General features: G+C 28.5%; 1 protein-coding gene and 1 long non-coding RNA gene across 4 annotated transcripts in view; one reads left to right on the forward strand and one right to left on the reverse strand.

Annotated features, from left to right (window-relative positions):
* Positions 1 to 13,394: 13,394 nt before the first annotated feature.
* Positions 13,395 to 18,911, reverse strand: part of LOC126842581 (diuretic hormone receptor-like) — a 34,022-nt gene continuing 28,505 nt past the window's right edge. The window contains exons 8-12 of one of the 3 annotated variants that reach the window (XM_050579623.1): positions 17,444 to 17,508; positions 17,237 to 17,368; positions 16,446 to 16,634; positions 16,223 to 16,377; positions 13,395 to 13,847 (exon numbers count right to left, since the gene is read on the reverse strand). In XM_050579623.1, coding sequence (XP_050435580.1) covers positions 13,673 to 13,847; positions 16,223 to 16,377; positions 16,446 to 16,634; positions 17,237 to 17,368; positions 17,444 to 17,508 — 716 coding nt within the window. In that variant the 3' untranslated portion in view covers positions 13,395 to 13,672. The remainder of the gene's footprint in view (positions 13,848 to 16,222; positions 16,378 to 16,445; positions 16,635 to 17,236; positions 17,369 to 17,443; positions 17,509 to 18,911) is intronic. The other 2 variants (XM_050579638.1, XM_050579630.1) reach the window with 2 other exon arrangements.
* On the forward strand, positions 14,612 to 16,078 carry LOC126842602 (uncharacterized). Its single transcript, XR_007686364.1, has 4 exons — positions 14,612 to 14,853; positions 14,943 to 14,969; positions 15,387 to 15,518; positions 15,809 to 16,078. It is a non-coding gene; the product is annotated as an uncharacterized LOC126842602 (long non-coding RNA).

Genomic DNA, 18,911 nt, shown 5'->3' on the forward strand with positions numbered 1-18,911 from the left:
CTTAATATTATTTTATAGTATTAAAAGTAAGTTAAAGTATTTTTTTTCGTTTGGTTATTTCCAGAGCAACTTTAGAATATTAAATAGTAACATAAAAATTTAATTTGTAATCTAAATTAAGAATAACTTGCAGACAATTTTGAATGGTCAATAACCAGTTTTGAACTATAACTTTTACAGTTATTATGGTTTAAATTATGAAACTGAAGGTGGAGTGAATTAGTGTAATTAAATATAATACTTCACTCTACTGTGATTCTAGTTTTAAATTTAAAACTTTTAATAATTCTGGTACTCTGACTAGGCAAAATTTTCAGCTCATTATTCTTAATATAGAACCTAAATATAGAAACTTAATTAAGTTTAAAGATTTAAATAAAAAACTGCAAAATTGTCAATTATTTTCCAAGTGTGTGTCTCCCGCTAAATGAAACACCCTGTATCATGCACTAAGTGAATAGCCACTTAGCGCGTTAGATTAATATATTATTAATGGGTATGTAACATTAATGAAGGGTTCGTTAACAGTGCACGGATCCCACGACGATGTTGGTTTATTTATTTAAACTTCTACATACCGGTAAATAGGATTTTTGAATAAGTATGTAAGTCTTTGTTATTCTCTTCTAGTACATTAATCAATGCGAAACTCTCTAATCTTGTTGGTTAGTCAAACAGTTGACAATTTTAATCCAAACAACAAGTCAACCGACTTAAAGATAGTGATAGAAAATGTTAAAAATCTTCAAGATAAATGAATATGTTTCGTCGTTAATGCGAATCATATGACATTGTACAAAGTTATTTCTCTTTTTTATAGGAATAAAAAATAAAAAATAATATAAACAAATTTTGATAAAATCCCAAAAGGGAAATTCAAAATTGTAATGATTTCGAATAAAATGCTATGTTATAGAAATGTTATAAGCATGTAAGTTTGTAAGCATGTAAGTATTAATTTTATTTGTTTGGCGTTTAAAAAAAATACTTATGTCAACGTTTGTATTTGATTTGCTGTCAAAAACAGATGTAAACATCTGTAAACATCATTTTGATAACATTAAAAATATTTAGATACTTATAATTACAAAGTTTTAAATTTAGGACTGTAGTAAAGATGGAGTGCAGTATTATTTTTATTTGCTTACATTACTTTACCACATTCCATCTCCCGTTCTAAATTTTAAACTTTTATAACTTTAAAAGTAATTTTCCAAAACGAGTTATCGTCCAGTCGATAATTCTTAATTAACAAATTAACTAAATTAACTTAATTAACTAATTAAACCTATATTTTACCACTTAAGTTTCAAAAGTTACCCCCTCTCCCTAAATCTAGCTACAGACTGAACATTGTTTTTTATCTATTATTGTTTGATGAAAATAAAAAAGGTTTCGCATAAGTCAACTTTTTAAATATTTAAGTATATCACCGAAAAATCAGGTCTTACATAAATTTCCTTGCATTATGTATATGTTTACTGTTTAATATGTCATACTATTATATACTTTATTACACTTTGTATTACACTTGACTATTATGTTTATGGATTCCTTAAAATGTTTAAAAAAAATCGTATATGCATTTAGATATAATAAGGTAATAATTTACAAACATCGTTTTTTTCAAATATAAATTAAAAAAGCTATCAAGACATCATAAAAACATATATTTTAAATAGATAAAATGGTTTTACCGACATCTCAGTTAAAGTTTTTTTTTTAATCATAATATGCTAGTCGGTGATAGAACAATATAGTGTTGTAACGTTCTCTTTCATGTGAAATTCGTGTGTACAATGCCAATGCGGTAGAAAGTCATAAAATAACCACTTGATTGGTGTCCCTAACTAGACAAAAATATTTTAATTATCATATGGCTATCTCGCACGTTTCCTTTTAATCACAAAATGTATTCAAAAACGATGTCGCTTTGAAACTATAAGTTCAAACATTTTACTATTAGAATATTTCTCGACGAAAAGGTGAAAGGAAGCTTTATCCAAAAATATCCCTTCTTTACCTCCTCGGGGGGGGGGGGGGGGAGAGCCAGAAGAAATTCTTCGTTCGGCTTTGAAAGTTGTTTTGTTATATTTTATATTTCGAAACTATTATTTGTGATAAATGGAATAGAAATCAAAAAAAAAATAAAGATGGTCGTTGTGCCTCCTTGGACGTTTGCTGGCCGACGACCACGAATCAAAATAATATTGTCTATTTAGAAAAATATATTGTATTCGTTTTGGTGTCGTTTCTTATAAAAACAAAATTTAAAAGCACTTTGTTAGGAACTTTTCGTACAATAAATTTGGTTTTCGGTTAGATTAGGTTAAATAAATTCACCATCAAGTTCAGATACAATACAATAGACACTACGTAGATAGCTTTGACACTATAATATGGTCCATATGGCCTATGATATAAAAACTCTGACAAATTTTGTTTCCAGTCCTTACAAAAAAAATGTATGTTTTCAATTTTATTATTGTTGTCGCGTGCCATTATAACAACAATCTTTTTGGCCAAATATTATGTTTAACCGTTCCCATAAGATTTTTTTTTCCCACGAGATCCCACGCTTATGTTATTTGTCTAGAATTTATATTTCTTATTTTTACGGTTTTCCAATATATAAGAGTCTTGTTTTTTTATTTAGTGCGCACCTAAAAATGCCAACAAATTGTTTATAGAATTTATAGTTGAACTTTTGTTAAACATATTTTGACTTTTCATAACGATATATTTAATCATTCTTACCATCTGCAGATTTATATCGAAACGTTTATTTTTTCCCAAGTGATCTTATCACTTTTCGTTATAATAATACTTCAGACCTTTAAGCCGTGACCTTTAGCCACTATTTTATGAACACAAATAGTATATTTACATAAATAACAATGTTAATATTGCAAAAATGATTGCCAAGCATTAACTAGCGTACGGAATTCAGACAATTTTATTATCATTGTACTTTATTTTTAACTTAATGGTATAATAATATTACAATATACTACTTAGACTCCATCGGTAGACAACAGTGTACATAAATTCCATCGACAAACATTATTTTTAAACATTTTAATTATTTTTATTAAACAAACTCAATATCTATATCGTTTGCCCTGAAGACAACAACGCATCAGGAATTTCTTCACCGATATACAGGCTAATCCATTTTAATTTGAAAATAATTTTTGTTTATACATTAAGTGTACGGTTTGGTATGTTACATCCTCATATAAATAATAAATATAAAAATATGAAAACGAGCAGTTTAAAAATAGATTAAGTTTTCTGTGTTTTCTATTATAAAAATTTGATAAATCTATTGGGATCACTGTCCTTGTGAAATTTTGCCTGTACTTTACTCCTTAATAAATGGATGGTTTGGCTTCCACTTAATGTTATTTAATAGTACTAAAAGATATTCATATTTTTATATATGTTTGGTCAATTTCAGACCGCTATCAACTTTTAAATCTTATATAGTAACACAAAAATTGAATTTGTAATCTCAATTAAGAATAACTTGCAGACAACTATTTTGAATGGCCAATAACCGGTTTTTAACTATAACTTTTAAAGTTACTAAGGTTTAAACTTTGAAACGGAAGGTGGAGTGCGGTTGAGCAATGAGTGTGCAGTTAAAAATAATACTTCACTCTACTGTTTTTCCGATTTTAAATTTAACTAGTTATCGACCAGTCAATATTTTCAGTCCGTTATTCTTAATTTAAAAATTTAATTAAATTTATACTGTTCGAGTTTCAAAGGGTTAACAGAGCTGTGGAAAATCCTCAAAAAAAGAATAATACTGTGGTATTTTTAGAGAGTACTCTACAACAACATAAATGAAAATGTTATCAAAAGGAAAACATAGTGTCTTAAGTCAAACGGATATCATGTTATATCATGTTAATAAATCATAATAATAGTATGTACACATGTTGTTCTTGTTGTCAATAATTATCAAATTCGCATAGTCCGACGGTACGGTTACATGAGACAATGTTTTATGGGTTTTCTATCGATGGTGTGTGTTAGGTATACGTCAGTCATTATGCATGACTTAACTTTTATTCCAAAATATCATTTCCGACAGTCGGCTGATCCGTTTAACGACGACCAGTGTTGTTCGGTTAATAACGTTCCATAACGCAGACAACCGCCATAGGCCATATAGCCCATGGGATGTGTATTATAATAATCATTTTGCATAGACATTGTGCATAAGCCGTTGCACAATCGTTCCTAGACTTAAACGACCTATTGTGTTCTGCATTCGGTCGAGTCAGATCGGTCGTATGAAATATTATCGTGTAAAATATAAATAATAAGAACGTATCAAGAGAATATTATATTGAGCGTCTTTAATGTTTTATTGTTGTCCGGCGAATATCATAATAATTCGAAGAACAAATGCCAATTATTTTCGTAACGATATAGTTTATATTATTTTGTTTAACAACCCAAACAAATAATCGATGTCCAATTTCGTTGCTAATGTAATAAAACACAATATGTTGCATGACTTAATATCATCCTGTCCGCCCTCCTTAGGGCTTTATTGTAGATTGAAAGTTGTATGTTATACATGTATAAGAATAAGACACTCTTTTTTCCAAGTCCATTTTTTTCGCAGTAAATGGCCATAAAATAACAGGTATTAAGCAAACGTTTTTTTACATTGTTAAATGCAACACCAAAATAATATCCCAATATCTTTTTAATTGGTTTGACATATTTTTGCAAAACATACAAACAAATAATATTTATTTCAGTAATTTATTTCTGAGGAATAACATGTTTATTAAATTTATTATCAACAGTTAATAATCGATTATATTCGAGTTAAGTTATCAAATACATGATTGTTTTAAGCTAAAATTACTTTAACCAACTAAACTGGAGTTAAAAATGTTAGCTAAGTACAATATTTGATTAACTACACAAACAAGCAACGTAATAAATCATAATTTTTACAATAACTATTGCAAGAGCCATTAATTAAAGTTATGTAAAATATAATATCATATAATATTTCACCTACAACTATTTGGTTAGGTATTTAAATAAGTTTTTTTTAAATTCTATAATACCTTTTTGTTGACATAATCGTTTCTGTACAATGTCCAATGAAAATAATCCACCCACGTGGAATTTCTAAATAGGTATAATGTTATGCGAAACACGAGTAGGTAATAATTATTTGCTGTACTATATTTTGAGGGTAGGTAGTTAACATTTTTTCACGTTATATTGCCTAATAATTACATTGGCAAAACAACATCGGTCGGCGTTTGCGTTAAAAGAAAAATATAAAATTTGTAAGTGTAACTATGAGGTCAAAGACGTATATTACTTTTGTCTTGCAACATATTCAAATTATTTGATTATTTATTTATTTTTTGCAATTCGTCCTTCGGTTTGTAAATATAAGAATATCGAGTGTTTGTTCAATGATGAATAAGACGCTACGATGAAAATAGGTACTATGGTCTTCGGCCGTTTTTGTATTTTCCATCGTAACGCCATTGGTTGAAGGAGCACATACACCCGAACAAAACAATATTGCTTATCCAACAGTATATCTGTCTCCCACGTTTGTTTTCCACCATGAAATTCCTTAAATGGTCGCATATTGCCATTGACTATTGCTCATTGACGATGTGAAGTATGCACGAAGGGTCATTGCATTATTGTTACCTGTTAATAATAACAGCACGCTCAATGATGCGTTAGCTGTGTTTAAATAGTATTCGTCGTAATGATGAATTTATTATTAAAGCAACACTATTATAGTTGTCTTGCTCTCTGGCGACTAACATTGATGACGAATAATAATTTACAAAAAAATATTAGGGGGCATTGATAATACACTATCAAATAAACCTTTCAATACAATATACAGGCTGAAAAATGTATAAAAAAAAATATATATATCAACCGTAATCATTGTAAAGGCTATAATGTGCTCGAAATTGTAATTTTTTAGTATAAGGGTGGATACGATTAGGGTTGATTGATGTGGATACTAGTTTGTTGCCGTGCTTACCCATATTGTATCGTACATAACAATTTAATGAACATATTTTCAAATACTTTGTCGACTCATGTCTAGGTAGAAGTGTAGTAATAGGTAAAAGTATGATTTTTGGAGGACTAACACTCAATTAAATATCTACAATTAGAATATATTTAATTACGACCGATGTCGTTTTAACTAAAGTTACTAAGTTTAACCAATTTGTTTTATGTGTATTTGCGATTGAATATTGTTTGCGTTGGGAAAATAACAATCTGATTAACGATTAATAACTTTTTGAAAATCTGTCATCAAATCACATTACATTTACATTACATTAATCTAAACAATGGTTGCATTAACATTAATCAGCGTTATAATCGTATGGTATTATTACAATATTAATAATTTAATTGTAATAACGTTTACAATTATTTGTATTTCAACCTAGCTTACCTTTCCTATCGGATAACTCTTGCCATTTATGTTATGAAATATCAAACTATTAAATCTGAAATATTAGGAGATAAAAATTAATAAATTATTATTGATTAATTTAAACATTATTGATTATTGATTCGTTTTAACCGATTGATTGACGATTAACTGAATAATTGTTAACTTTTTAGTTGGACTGTTTGTGATTTAAATGTTTAGTCAACGTGGCAAGAAATACAATTTATACTAACTGATTGACCACTTAATAGTACTAAATACAAATATTTTTTATTCTTAACTATTATAATTAAAATATTAAGTGATTCAACTTAATTAAACTGTAATGTATAATCATGATTACTGCGGTTAATAAAAACCAATTATCAAATAATTAATTTAAACAAGATTAGTGATTGATGTATGTTAACCGAACTGAATAATGGTTCATTTTTCAGTTGGACGATAAGTGATTAAATATTTAGACAATGTGACGAGTAATACAATTTCAACTAATACCATTTTTCTTACACAAAAGTTGTCTTTTATTAATATTTTCTTTAAACGGTGAAGGTGTAATTTTTCGTTTTTTTTTGGTTTTAATAAAAAATTGTTTGACAGTGAAAAAAAATATTATGTTAAAGATTTAAGTTAATACTAAGCCTAAAGAATAGTCCATACGAATTGGGAATTAATTGAGCTGTATTTATTTCAAGTCAAAATATACTACATAGTTGTTTTCTCAATTTTGAACTTCTGAAATTATTCACCCAATAAAGTACCTTTTAGGTACAATTTCTGACCTATAGACTTGGTACATGTTTAAATTGAGCAATTTATTCAACGACCTTCAATCTTTTTAATATGTTGACTATAAATAAATTAATGGCAAATTAAAAAGTACGAGGCGTCTCGTTAAATTGCACGTCAAGTTAATGAGTTAATAACACCATATCATAGTATTACAGCGTTTGAATTTAGTCGACATCTTCTGCCAATATCTTCCATCGTGAAAAATTGATTATCATAACTGCAATGTGCATTGCGGTCAAGAATTTAATTCAAATATAATTATACTGTGATTTTTTTTTTCTTCGAAGAAGAGCTTTTTTAGCAATTAAAATTTCCAAAGAAATAATGTCCATAGACCATAGCGAAAGTATTTTTAAGAAAAAACATAAATCACTGAATGTAAATTATTTGATGACGAAAAGTAATATAATATAATTACAAAAAAATATATATATTCAATTATAAGCATGAGAACAACTACTGAAAAAATTAAAAAAAACACACCTACATGTCGATTTCATAACGTGGCTAAAAAGTGTCGTTTCACAAATATATTATACATTTTTTTAATAAAAACGTTTTTAATTCCATCTTGTATTTGCTTGGACAAATACCTGATTACAATATTAAACTTTAACTGGGCGTTTGAGAGTTTATCCTTTCAAATAACCTACCATAAACGAGGTTTCCAAAATAATTAAACACCTGATAAATTAAGCGATTGTCTGCCATAAGTAAATATGCTTGTACCGTAGAGTCGAAAGTTCTTAATCCATTAAACGTACAAATTAGAAACTTGAAGTTAATTAACTTACTTGACTAAAACTTGTGCAATACGAACATTTTGACGGAAATACTAATGTTTAACAGTAGAAATGTACAATCAACCATTATGGAATACTAAGTCAAATAGAAAGTGTCAATAAGTAACGTGGTTATTTCTTTAAAAGAATATTTCAACTGGATACTTGATAAAACTTTTAACGTACATGGACTTTTCGGTCCACTCTATTGCTTTATTGTCTTTAAGTCAGTTCCTCATCTTTAAAATAAATCATATGAACAATAAATATGTTATATGTCACCAAATTTTTTAAATTAACATTTCAACCCATTCAAATGTATCTTCTTGTTAAGGAACGAGTAATGAAAAAGATAAATTGAGTACGTATTTCGATTAAACCAACAAACGAGCAAATAAATCAAAGAAACCAGTAAATTTATTAATCGAGTACACTAATTTAGTTAATGAATCGAGTGAGTCAATTATTCGAGTGAACGAGTAAACTATTTTGAATAATTGAGTAAATTAATTAGTAAACAAATTGAGTAAACGAACCAAGTTATGAGTAAACAAATCTAATAAAAAAATCGAGTAAATAGAAAAAATAAGTAAAAAAATCTAGAAAATAAATCGAATAAACGAGTAACTTAATAGTCAGAAAATAAATAAATTGTTAAATAAATCGAGCTAATGATTTTGTAAATCAAGTAAACATAAATTTAGTTAATTTATCGAGCAAACGAGTTACAAATCTTGTAAAAACCCGAGCAAACCAAGTAAATAAACTGAGCAAACAAATCAAGTGAACAAGTAAATAAATCAATTAAACAATTCAATAAATCGAGTAAACGAGTAAAAATCAAGTATACGAGCAACCATGAATTTAGTTAATTTATCAAGTAAACAGATCTACAACAAAAAATCTAGTAAAGAAGTAAATACATTAACCAAACAAATCAAGAAGTAAAAAAATCGAGTACAAGAATTGAGTAAACATATCAAGTAAAAAGAGTCAGTAATCGAGTAAACAGATCTAGAAAAAAAACGAGTAAACAAAATAAATAAACTGAGTAAACAAATCAATTGAACAAGTAAATAAATCAAGTAAACTAGTAAATTAATTTTATTAACGAATGGAGTAAATATATCAAGTAAACGATTCAATAAATCGAGTGAATGAGTAACAAAATCAAGTAAACGAGCAAAAATGAAATTAGTTAATTTATCGAGTAAACAGATCTAGAAAAAAATCGAGTACAAGAATTGAGTAACCATATCAAGTAAACGAGTCAGTAATCGAGTAAACATAAATTTGGTTAATTTACCGAGTGAACGAGTAAAGAGATCTAGTAATAAAAAATCGAGTAAACAAAGTAAGTAAACTGAGCAAACAAGTCAAGTCAACGAGTAATTAAATCGAGTAAACGAATCTAGAAAATAAATCAAGTAAATGAGGTAATGAGTAAACGAGTAAATGAATCGATTCAACAAATAAACGTACTAAGTAAGCGTCAAAAAACCATCGATAAAAAACCAAAAACAAAAAATTAATACATTGTTTTAATGGGACAAATCTTACTGAAAATTGTTGTGCAAACATTAAACTGATCTCCAACCTTAAAACATGTTAGAAATCGCATGAACTCGCATTATTTTCCTCACTCGAGTTTATTTTGAGTATAAATAATCGTAAGCGACGACTTAAGGTAGATTATATTAATACATGCCGTTCTAAGGTTTTCCAAGAACATACCATATCCTGTTCTAAATGGGATTGTCCCTTTTTCAGCTTTTAAGCACACCGTTATTCCGAACAACATCGGTTTCGACGCATTGCAACCCCAAGTTATTTAAAATTAAGCGTTCGACCTGGCTGTTATACTTTCATAATATTCCTTTGGTTTAAATAATAAATTCTATGACTTACATATTTTATTAACTTTACGAATCCAGAACAACCTAATACAAAGTTAACGACAAAATATTAATGGTGTTGGCGTTGAAGTTTCAAAAGCTGCTTGTTAGAGCTACAAAAAAACGTAAAATAAAAATAAAAGTGCTTACATAGAAAAATAACAAATATTTAACAAGTATTAACTACAACGTTTTCAAAAAAGGAAAACATAATGCTATGTCAAAGGAAATGATTGGCTTCCGGTAAATAGATTACCTATTGTGAATAGCCACGTGTTCAAGCAACGATTTCAAAATAAAAATATTAAATATTAAAACTCTCGAAGGGACTTAAAGGTCGAGTTTATTTTTTTTTATTTCGTTTAACTTAGTTACACGTTTTATAAAAGAAAAACCTTTTTTAAACCTTTTAGAGGCTCATGTAGTGAAGATGTTAAGCTTTAGACCAAAAAAACATTTTTTTTTTCAAATCGGTTAGGTGGTTTTTTTTTAGTCAGTTCTACAAGTTTTAGTATTTATTTGTACAAAATTATGTTACTTTCACCCACCTTAAAATGCATAAAATATATTTTGGGTAAACACTGAAAACAAATACTATACATCAGCTGATTTGTCAAGTATTAATCACATGAAAAAAATAAAACTTTAATGTGTACTTGATTTTTTTTTTAATGTAATTTCCTTTATTTTTTTTTATGCCAATATGTTATTACATAGCCGATGAATAAAATCAGACAAACTGATTGGTTCGAGGACAGAGAATTTTGATATGACTATAATATTAAAAGAAATCTACAATAGTGTTGAAGACGTGTGAGAAGCACCCGAAGCGCCTTGCGGAGATTTCAAAAGTTAAAACAGAGTACACATTGTTGTTATTATTATTATTATTACAAGACATAAATTATGACTTTGGTGAGAGCTGAAAGGGAACAATAAAACGACGATAGGATTAAGTATACAATTTTGTAATGAAGACAAACCATCAGTTAGGGCGAGTGAGGTTAATATGGGTTCAAGTTTTTGGAGACAATGGTCGCTTTGAGGAGCACATCAAAATATGATATAGTATACAAATAATAATTATTATTGTACAAGGTGTAAAAATAAAACACATATTATATAAAATAGATCTTCTACAATTATTTTTTTTTATTTCAACTGTAAATAAATTACCCGTTACTTGCTATTTAAAGAAACACATAATATTATATTGTTTTTTATTCAATTTAAATCCCATTTGCAGTCAAATTATCGTCGACGAGTAACGTGCGAAAATCACAATATTGTACGATTAGTAATAATTGTTATTTTACTCCTTTCTACAGAGCCTTGGGCTAATCTCGTTTTTTTTTCTTGACATGTAGACAGTTACAGCTGCTATAAGCTGGACCATAGGTGACACCGTGTTAGATATGAGACAGTAACAGAGCATAAAATTACTTTCGCTTGATTTCAGGCGGCGTGAACTCTGTTGGTAGGTAAGTAGTAAAAAAATGTGTGAACAATTAGTTAACTGATACTAAATATGTACAGGACGGTTCATTAAGAATAAATCACTAATTTTCACTTGAAACAATTATTGCAGTTTTGCGGTTTATCTTTTTGCAGACTTGATTTAGTCGTTTGTTATACTTTTACAGTATTTAAATGTTTATGGAGGTTTTTTATTGTATTATTCAAAGCTTAGAAGTTGATAGAACTGTGTAAAATAATCGAAAATGTAAGTATTTAACAATTTTGTAAAACCACATGATCAAAAATGTTTCCAAAAGAAAATCTACAAAATAGCAAATGAGTGTATTATGCTCACATTAAAAATAAAACATTATTATTATTTTTTTTTTTTTTTAAACCACTTATCCTTTTTGATTTGTATTACTTTATTTACAATATCTAAGCGCATATATTTAAGGGGCGACATTTAGTTCATCACTTTTACCAAAATTTCATCTAAATTTTCCTAAACCGTTTCGAAACGGCTAGTCTCTCGTCAGTTTTCTGCTATTGGCGCAATTCGCAATCAATTAACTCTTATGTACTCATAACGGTACATTCCTAATTATTGTCTAACCCAGTCACTCGGCGCACAACCATTTAAAGATTCTATTATGTCAGCTACTTCTGTTTTCTCTTATTCAACTTATGTCCAACAATCACTTTTATAACGCATGGAAGTATTCATTTAATAACTTTGTCATACTAAAAAAAAACACCATTTTTTCCGCCTTTATTAATATTACTTTTTTTCTAAGTGACCATTGTTAAATAATTAAATTCAAGGCGGTCGTCAACAGGAGTAGAAAAAAACCAAAGGAGCTGATGCAACTCTATGTGCTCTTGTGTGCACACTAAAGAATGTTCAGTAAAATACAAGGCGTTGATACCGTTATTATTATTACTATGAAATAATAGTAATTTAGTAAAATAAATCAATAATAAAAAAGCCAGTACTGTGGTCACAAGTCTAGAGAATTTAATATACCTAAAGGGGATAAAATCACTTTTAAATAAACGCTTCGATGCCCATATGGCATCATAAAAATTTACTTCGGTCATAGTGTACTTTTTGGTCTACTGTTGGAGAGCTAATGATAATAATATATTATATTTTATAATAACTGATAAAAACGAGTCAATAGTCTTCAATTAAATATATTTAATCATGTCTGATGTAGTTTCAACAAAAGTCAGTTATTTTAATAATTTTGATTGATGTATTAGAATGAATATTACAGTAATCTAAACAACGATTACATTAACATTAATCAGCCAAGTAATCGAATGGTAATATTACATTAATAATTTAATCGTAGTCTTGATTGCAAATAACTTTATTTCAATCTAGAGATAACTTTTACTATTTATGTTATGAAATAATATCTAACTGTTCTCAAAACAACTAGTTATAGCCTAAATATTAGGAGATTCAACTTTTTTTCAATTTTGTGTACAATGGTTAACAATTAATACAATCCTAATTACTTCAGTACCTTTAAAACAAATTTTAAAAAATTAAACAGGATTGATGATTGATTTATTTCAACCAATCGACCGACGATTAATAGAATAATGGTTAAATTTTTATTTCGACAACTTTTGATTAAATATATAGATGATGTGACAAGTAGTTCAATTTTAATTTTTAACTGACTGATCGATAGCTAAATAAAAAATACTATTATATTTTTTATACACATAGTTATATTGTAAAGGCTCTGGTGAAGTGGCAAATGTACCGATAAATTATTTTTCTTGTGAACTACTATGACTGCATTACTTAGACGTATTATGTCAATTCTATTTTATTATTGGTTAAGTATAAATATGGCATCGCACGTTTACTCTGACGAAGGGTTTCGAGAAACGCCTGTACAAATTATATACACTTATTGTATTATTGTTTATTCGCAATACATGTACATGGCTTATAATATTAGGACTGTTTGTTTTTTTTTAACGCCGCATACACTATCATGGCCACGTCGACTAAATCATTATTGTAAATAGTTTTTTTATTTTATTGAAAATATTATATTTAATAGTAGACAGTAGTTTGACAATAATATGTATTAGTGAAATTAGTATTTACATTTTCTCCGACAGTTCCAATTAACAGTACAATCGATGGGTATACGTTTTACATTTTTTATATGGCTATTTACAAATTACAATAATATTATCTATACATATAATAATAATAATTCAACAACGCAATTATTTTAAAAACTATGCCGTTGCTGATCGGAATCCGGCGGCATTTCAATGGTCGTGTCTTGGGGCAGTTCTAAGTTGTTGGATAATGCCGAAGTCGTCGTTCCGTTGCTGACACACGAAGATGACCTAACGTTATTGGACGGTATCCACGGCATCAGCTCCTTTGGATCAATTTGATCACTACAACAAAACGTTATAATAACATTTAATACAATTATGGTGATAACCATTTTAACGGGATACAAGTTTTTACAGGCCGGAGGTCGTTCCTTCAAAACGCATGATGATCTCAGACTCGGTTAGATGTGTTTTAGGTTTGGCTATATTCGGTTGGATTAGGAATGGATAGGTTCGGTTAGGTTAATAAGTTCATAAGTTTGGCCGACCTTAGCAGACTACAATATATTATTGGAGAAAATAATAGTGGAAAAATCGTTCATGATCATAATATTTTCAACTCCTCGCTCAAACAAAAAGATTAAAATAAATATCTCGAGAAAATCAAGATAGTTTTTATTTTTCCGTATGAAACCGATTAGCAGGAGCAACCTAACCTAACCTTAGTGACATAATAATTTATTCTTCGAAAATAGCTAAGGTTAGGTGCAAATTTCATTTAAAAACCACACTAAATCGTCCGTCTCCGACTGAGAAGGTTTATTAAATATTAAATAGTCTTTTTTAATAATATCTTATCCTTTATAATACTAAATGCACGGTTTAAATTTACTGTTTCAGTTTAACCTATATATTTTACACCACAAGTATTACTCATAGTATTTTATTCGCTTTGACGCAAAACTTAAATAAATAAGACGCTAAAACAATAAACAAATGTACAGCTTCGCTGTATTAAAATAGATTCTTGAACTAACCACACAAATGTGTTTACACGTTTTATTCGCAACAATAGTACACCATATGTATTATAAAAATTGCATATTTACAAACGATGAACACGTCATAGACAATGCAAGTATACCACTTACTTCTTCTAGACAAACATTTTCAAATTTTGTGTAGCACATATCTCAGTATATATAATGTTGTGTTGGCTGTTGTCATACTTCATTTAGCGTTTTAAATTTTTTATTTAAGAATCATTACCTACTTGAAAAAATGAATTTTAAAAGCATCATTTTGATTGTAACCGCCTTGCTTTGCATTATCATGTCAGCGTATGCAGGTAAAAAACATATAGTATATTATTTTTATACTGTGGTAAATTTTTAAACTTTTCTATGCATATTTAATTTTTTTTTTTTGATATTTCAGCTAAACCTACTGGTGTGGATCCTAACCGTAAGTTTTTGAGACTGCTATAACTTATGTAAATTTCAAAAGTGAAATTGAATAATATACATTTGTATTATTCTTTTTCAAATGACTGTAAGTTGAATGATAATATCAGTTTTTGGGCTGTGCAAAGATACTATCACTTTTAAAATGATTTACAATAAAGCTGGAAATGTGTATAATATGTTACTAATACATTACATTGTTGACAATAAAAATTAGTTTATCATGCCCATGATCATATTACTGTACAACATTTTACCTATGTCTAGTTGAAAAATTGTTTAAAAAACATAATTTGTGGCTAACAAATTTGAACGCTTTAGATCAACGACTAAAAATTATTATACCAACATATACATACTTGACAATTAAAAATTAAATTTGAAAAACAAGTATTTGAGTTATTTTTTTATGTTTCAGCACCACGCCCAATACCAAAACCACGACCAGCTCCATTAATAATACCACGACCGCCGATTTTTTGATAAAACTTATATAGGTTATAAAAGTATAATTCTATATGCAATTTTATCATTCGTTTTTCGAATGACTGTAAGTTGGATGATAATATAAGATTTTATGCTTTACAAAGATACTTTAAAATTAAGTTTTAAAATTATTTTCAATAAAAATAAAAATGTTTAATTATTATATTTAAAATTCTTTTATAAACAATGAACGATTTTAAAATAGTCGATACTAGTAAATACTAAGTTTTTAACGAAAATGGAAACGCCTTGTACTTAGTAATTTATAAAGGAGCCTAACTTATTTTGAATTGAAATTCATGTGTAAGCTAAATAAACAATTTTTTTACACAATATTTTAATATTTTTTTTTAGATGAAAATTAACGACAGTTAAATTTTTACCAACAAATCTACAGTATCCAAGAGCTGTGTCACATTCATACAATCATGTATATTATAAAATGTCCATCTTCGTTTATCATTATGTTTCAAACTTCAGGTTTTACTATTAATAATAACTATTCCATATTATTAATATTATAATATTATTTATATGATAGGTAACAAAATATATTGTTACCTTTCATATAAATAATTTTATGTTTATTGCATATACCTGTCTACCAATAAAAACAATATTCACCGAATAAGTAAATTTGTATTTTACTATCCAATCTATTCCAACTATTTGTTTTTTTTACTTCTGCTTCCTCCTCTTATAATCTAAGTAGTTTATGAGTAAAAACTAGTGTAGGGCGTTAAAAGGATCGCCTTGTACACTACTTACCAGATAGTGGGCTTTTTTATCGACGTCCAAGAACGGCCGTAGTTTTTCCTCGAAGTGATAAAACTGCGCTTGGTCTTCCACCTGAGCACGTGGTACTTTAATGTGTTTTGTACCTCGTGGTTGAAGAAACAATACAGCAGAGACACGGTGGATCCCTGGAAGAGCCACGGGGTGTGTCAATAATGTAACAATATTAATTCCACGCAACACGCGATTCACATACCTGAGTGCTGATTATGACGGCTTTGCTGTACTTATAAATAAACACTATGAGATCGGTCGAGCTCAGTTTGATTATGTCCAAGCAAAACGTGATGCCCAACAAAGGTATTAGCACCAGCAACGCTTTAGTGGCTTTTTTGTAGTTGTGCGTTTCCACGCAGTTGGTCGACCGCAATTTCGTGATGAGCACCTATACAATCCGACACAATAATATATACAGGATGATCCGATAAGGATGTAGGACAAGACACTGATTAATTATTTTTACTTGAAACAGTTATTGCAACAAGGTAGTTTTTCTTATTTGAAAACGCGCGTGTTTATGTCGTTTTACAATATCACATTTTTTCAAAGCTCTATCAATTTTTATTTTTAATTGAGAATAACGTGCTGAAAATTCCAACTGGTCGATAACTCGTTTTGGATGATTACTTTTGAAATCGCTAAAGTTTAAAAGTATAGTCATCCTAAAATTGACATTTTCAGCAAATTTGTCTTAATTAAAAAAGTAAATTAAATGTACATATACGTTACCTTTTAAGTTTCACACGTCGATAGAGCTCTGGAAACAAATTAACAAATATTTAGTAATTTTGTAAAACAACTTAGACTGTTTTCGAAAAGAAAAACTACAAAATTGTAATCGTTCCAAATAGGGAAATGAGTGTGGTGCAATGAAGCACCCTGTACACAAGGGAGGCCATCATAATCGGTTACCACACATAATCTCATCAACGGCAGCGGTTTTCTTTGCAGCTAAAAACAATAACGATTTATCCTAGGATAACTCACCCACATGATTATGAGCAGAAACAACGAATTTGCCAGCAAAACGATGGCGACGGGCAATTGAAATATCAAATCGTCCGTCGAATCTGCCATCAGCGGACACGCTTCGTATGTTTTTTGATTGATGAAATCCAACTGAAATACAAAACCGTTGTTCATTGCGATTTCTCGACTGATTTTAAAGCTATAAACGCAAATTCCGGTACTCACGTCGGTTTTGGTCGGCATCATTAGCTTCGTGACACACCAAGTAGGAATGATAATGAGTGGTATCCCTGAAAACGAAAAAGAGAATAATTTTCAGTATCGGCCATCACATAAACGATTATTGAACAAGAACCGAAATACATTTTTTGGGCTTAAGGTCTGAAAATGAGATTAAACGAAGGTCTAGAGTTGGAAGACTATAATATTTAATAAAACATAGTCTATCCATACTTTGGGTTGCCTTAATAGACATCGATTATAGAGGTCAATACTTATGCACATAGTAGTAAATTATAAAAAAAAATTGAGTATTTAGATAGTAAAAATAGCATTAAAGTAAAATAAATAATAGATGCGTATAAACTACTATGCGCATAAAATATTTTAGTATTTAGTACTATTTAGTGGTCGATCAGTTAGTATAAATTTTATTACTTGCCACTTTGTCTAAATATACAAATCATAAACCGTCCAACTAAAATATTAACCATTATTCAGTTAATCGTCAATCAATCGGTTGAAATAAATCAATAACCAATATTGTTTAAATTAACCAATAGTAATTTATTAATTTTTATCTCCTAATATTTCAGATATAATAGTTGAGAATAGTTTGATATTTCATAACATAAATGGTAAGAGTTATTGCTAGATAAAAATAAAATAATTTGTAATCGTGATTACAATTAAATTATTAATATTGTAATAACAATAATAATAATAATAATAAACAATAATAGGTAATAATAGCATACGATTACTTTTCTGGTAGATATTAATGTAACCATTGTTTAGATTAATGTAATTCTAACTCTTATTTTCGAAAATTAATTATTAATCGTAATCGCATTAACCGTTAATCAGGTTGTTATTTTCCCAACACAAACAATATGCAATCATAAATATACAAAAATCAAATCAGTTAAAGTTAGTTATAAAACAGCAATTTTAGTTGAAACTACAACAAATGTGATTGAATATATTTTAATAGTTCTCTATTGAAATTTGTATTAGTTATGAAAAAATATTTGTAATAATTAGTTCTACAAAGTTCTTTTTTAATTCCAAGAATATAAGTTTAAGGTCATTATATATGGGAAAGGCCTACGCGACGTTTTTCTAGACTGTAAAGTTATACTAAATCAATTATCACGCCTACAAGATGTATTTTTTCAGGAAAATATTTTTTTAACGATAATAACGAATAGGTATAATATCAACGTTTAACCGATCGAGCCTTTGGGTGATCAGTTGTATCGTCCACGCAAATGAAATATTATGATTACAAAATTTCGACTTATACAAGTACACTAATTGTAGGTTAATCCCCATAGTGCATATTACAAGGAAACTTACAGAAACACTATTAGATCAGGTTGTACCTCTTCTATTGAAGAGTATCCTTCTCATCATATTATATAAGCTTAAAACTTATTGTCAATTATAATTTAGTGTCTTTGGAAGAGGAAAG

This window comes from Adelges cooleyi, unplaced genomic scaffold, assembly GCF_023614345.1.
Source record: "Adelges cooleyi isolate 19-005CV unplaced genomic scaffold, UGA_ACOO_1.1 ACOO_flye_CR_arks_rails_tigmint_CR_PRNA_108, whole genome shotgun sequence".
Classification (NCBI taxonomy): Eukaryota; Metazoa; Arthropoda; class Insecta; order Hemiptera; family Adelgidae; genus Adelges; species Adelges cooleyi.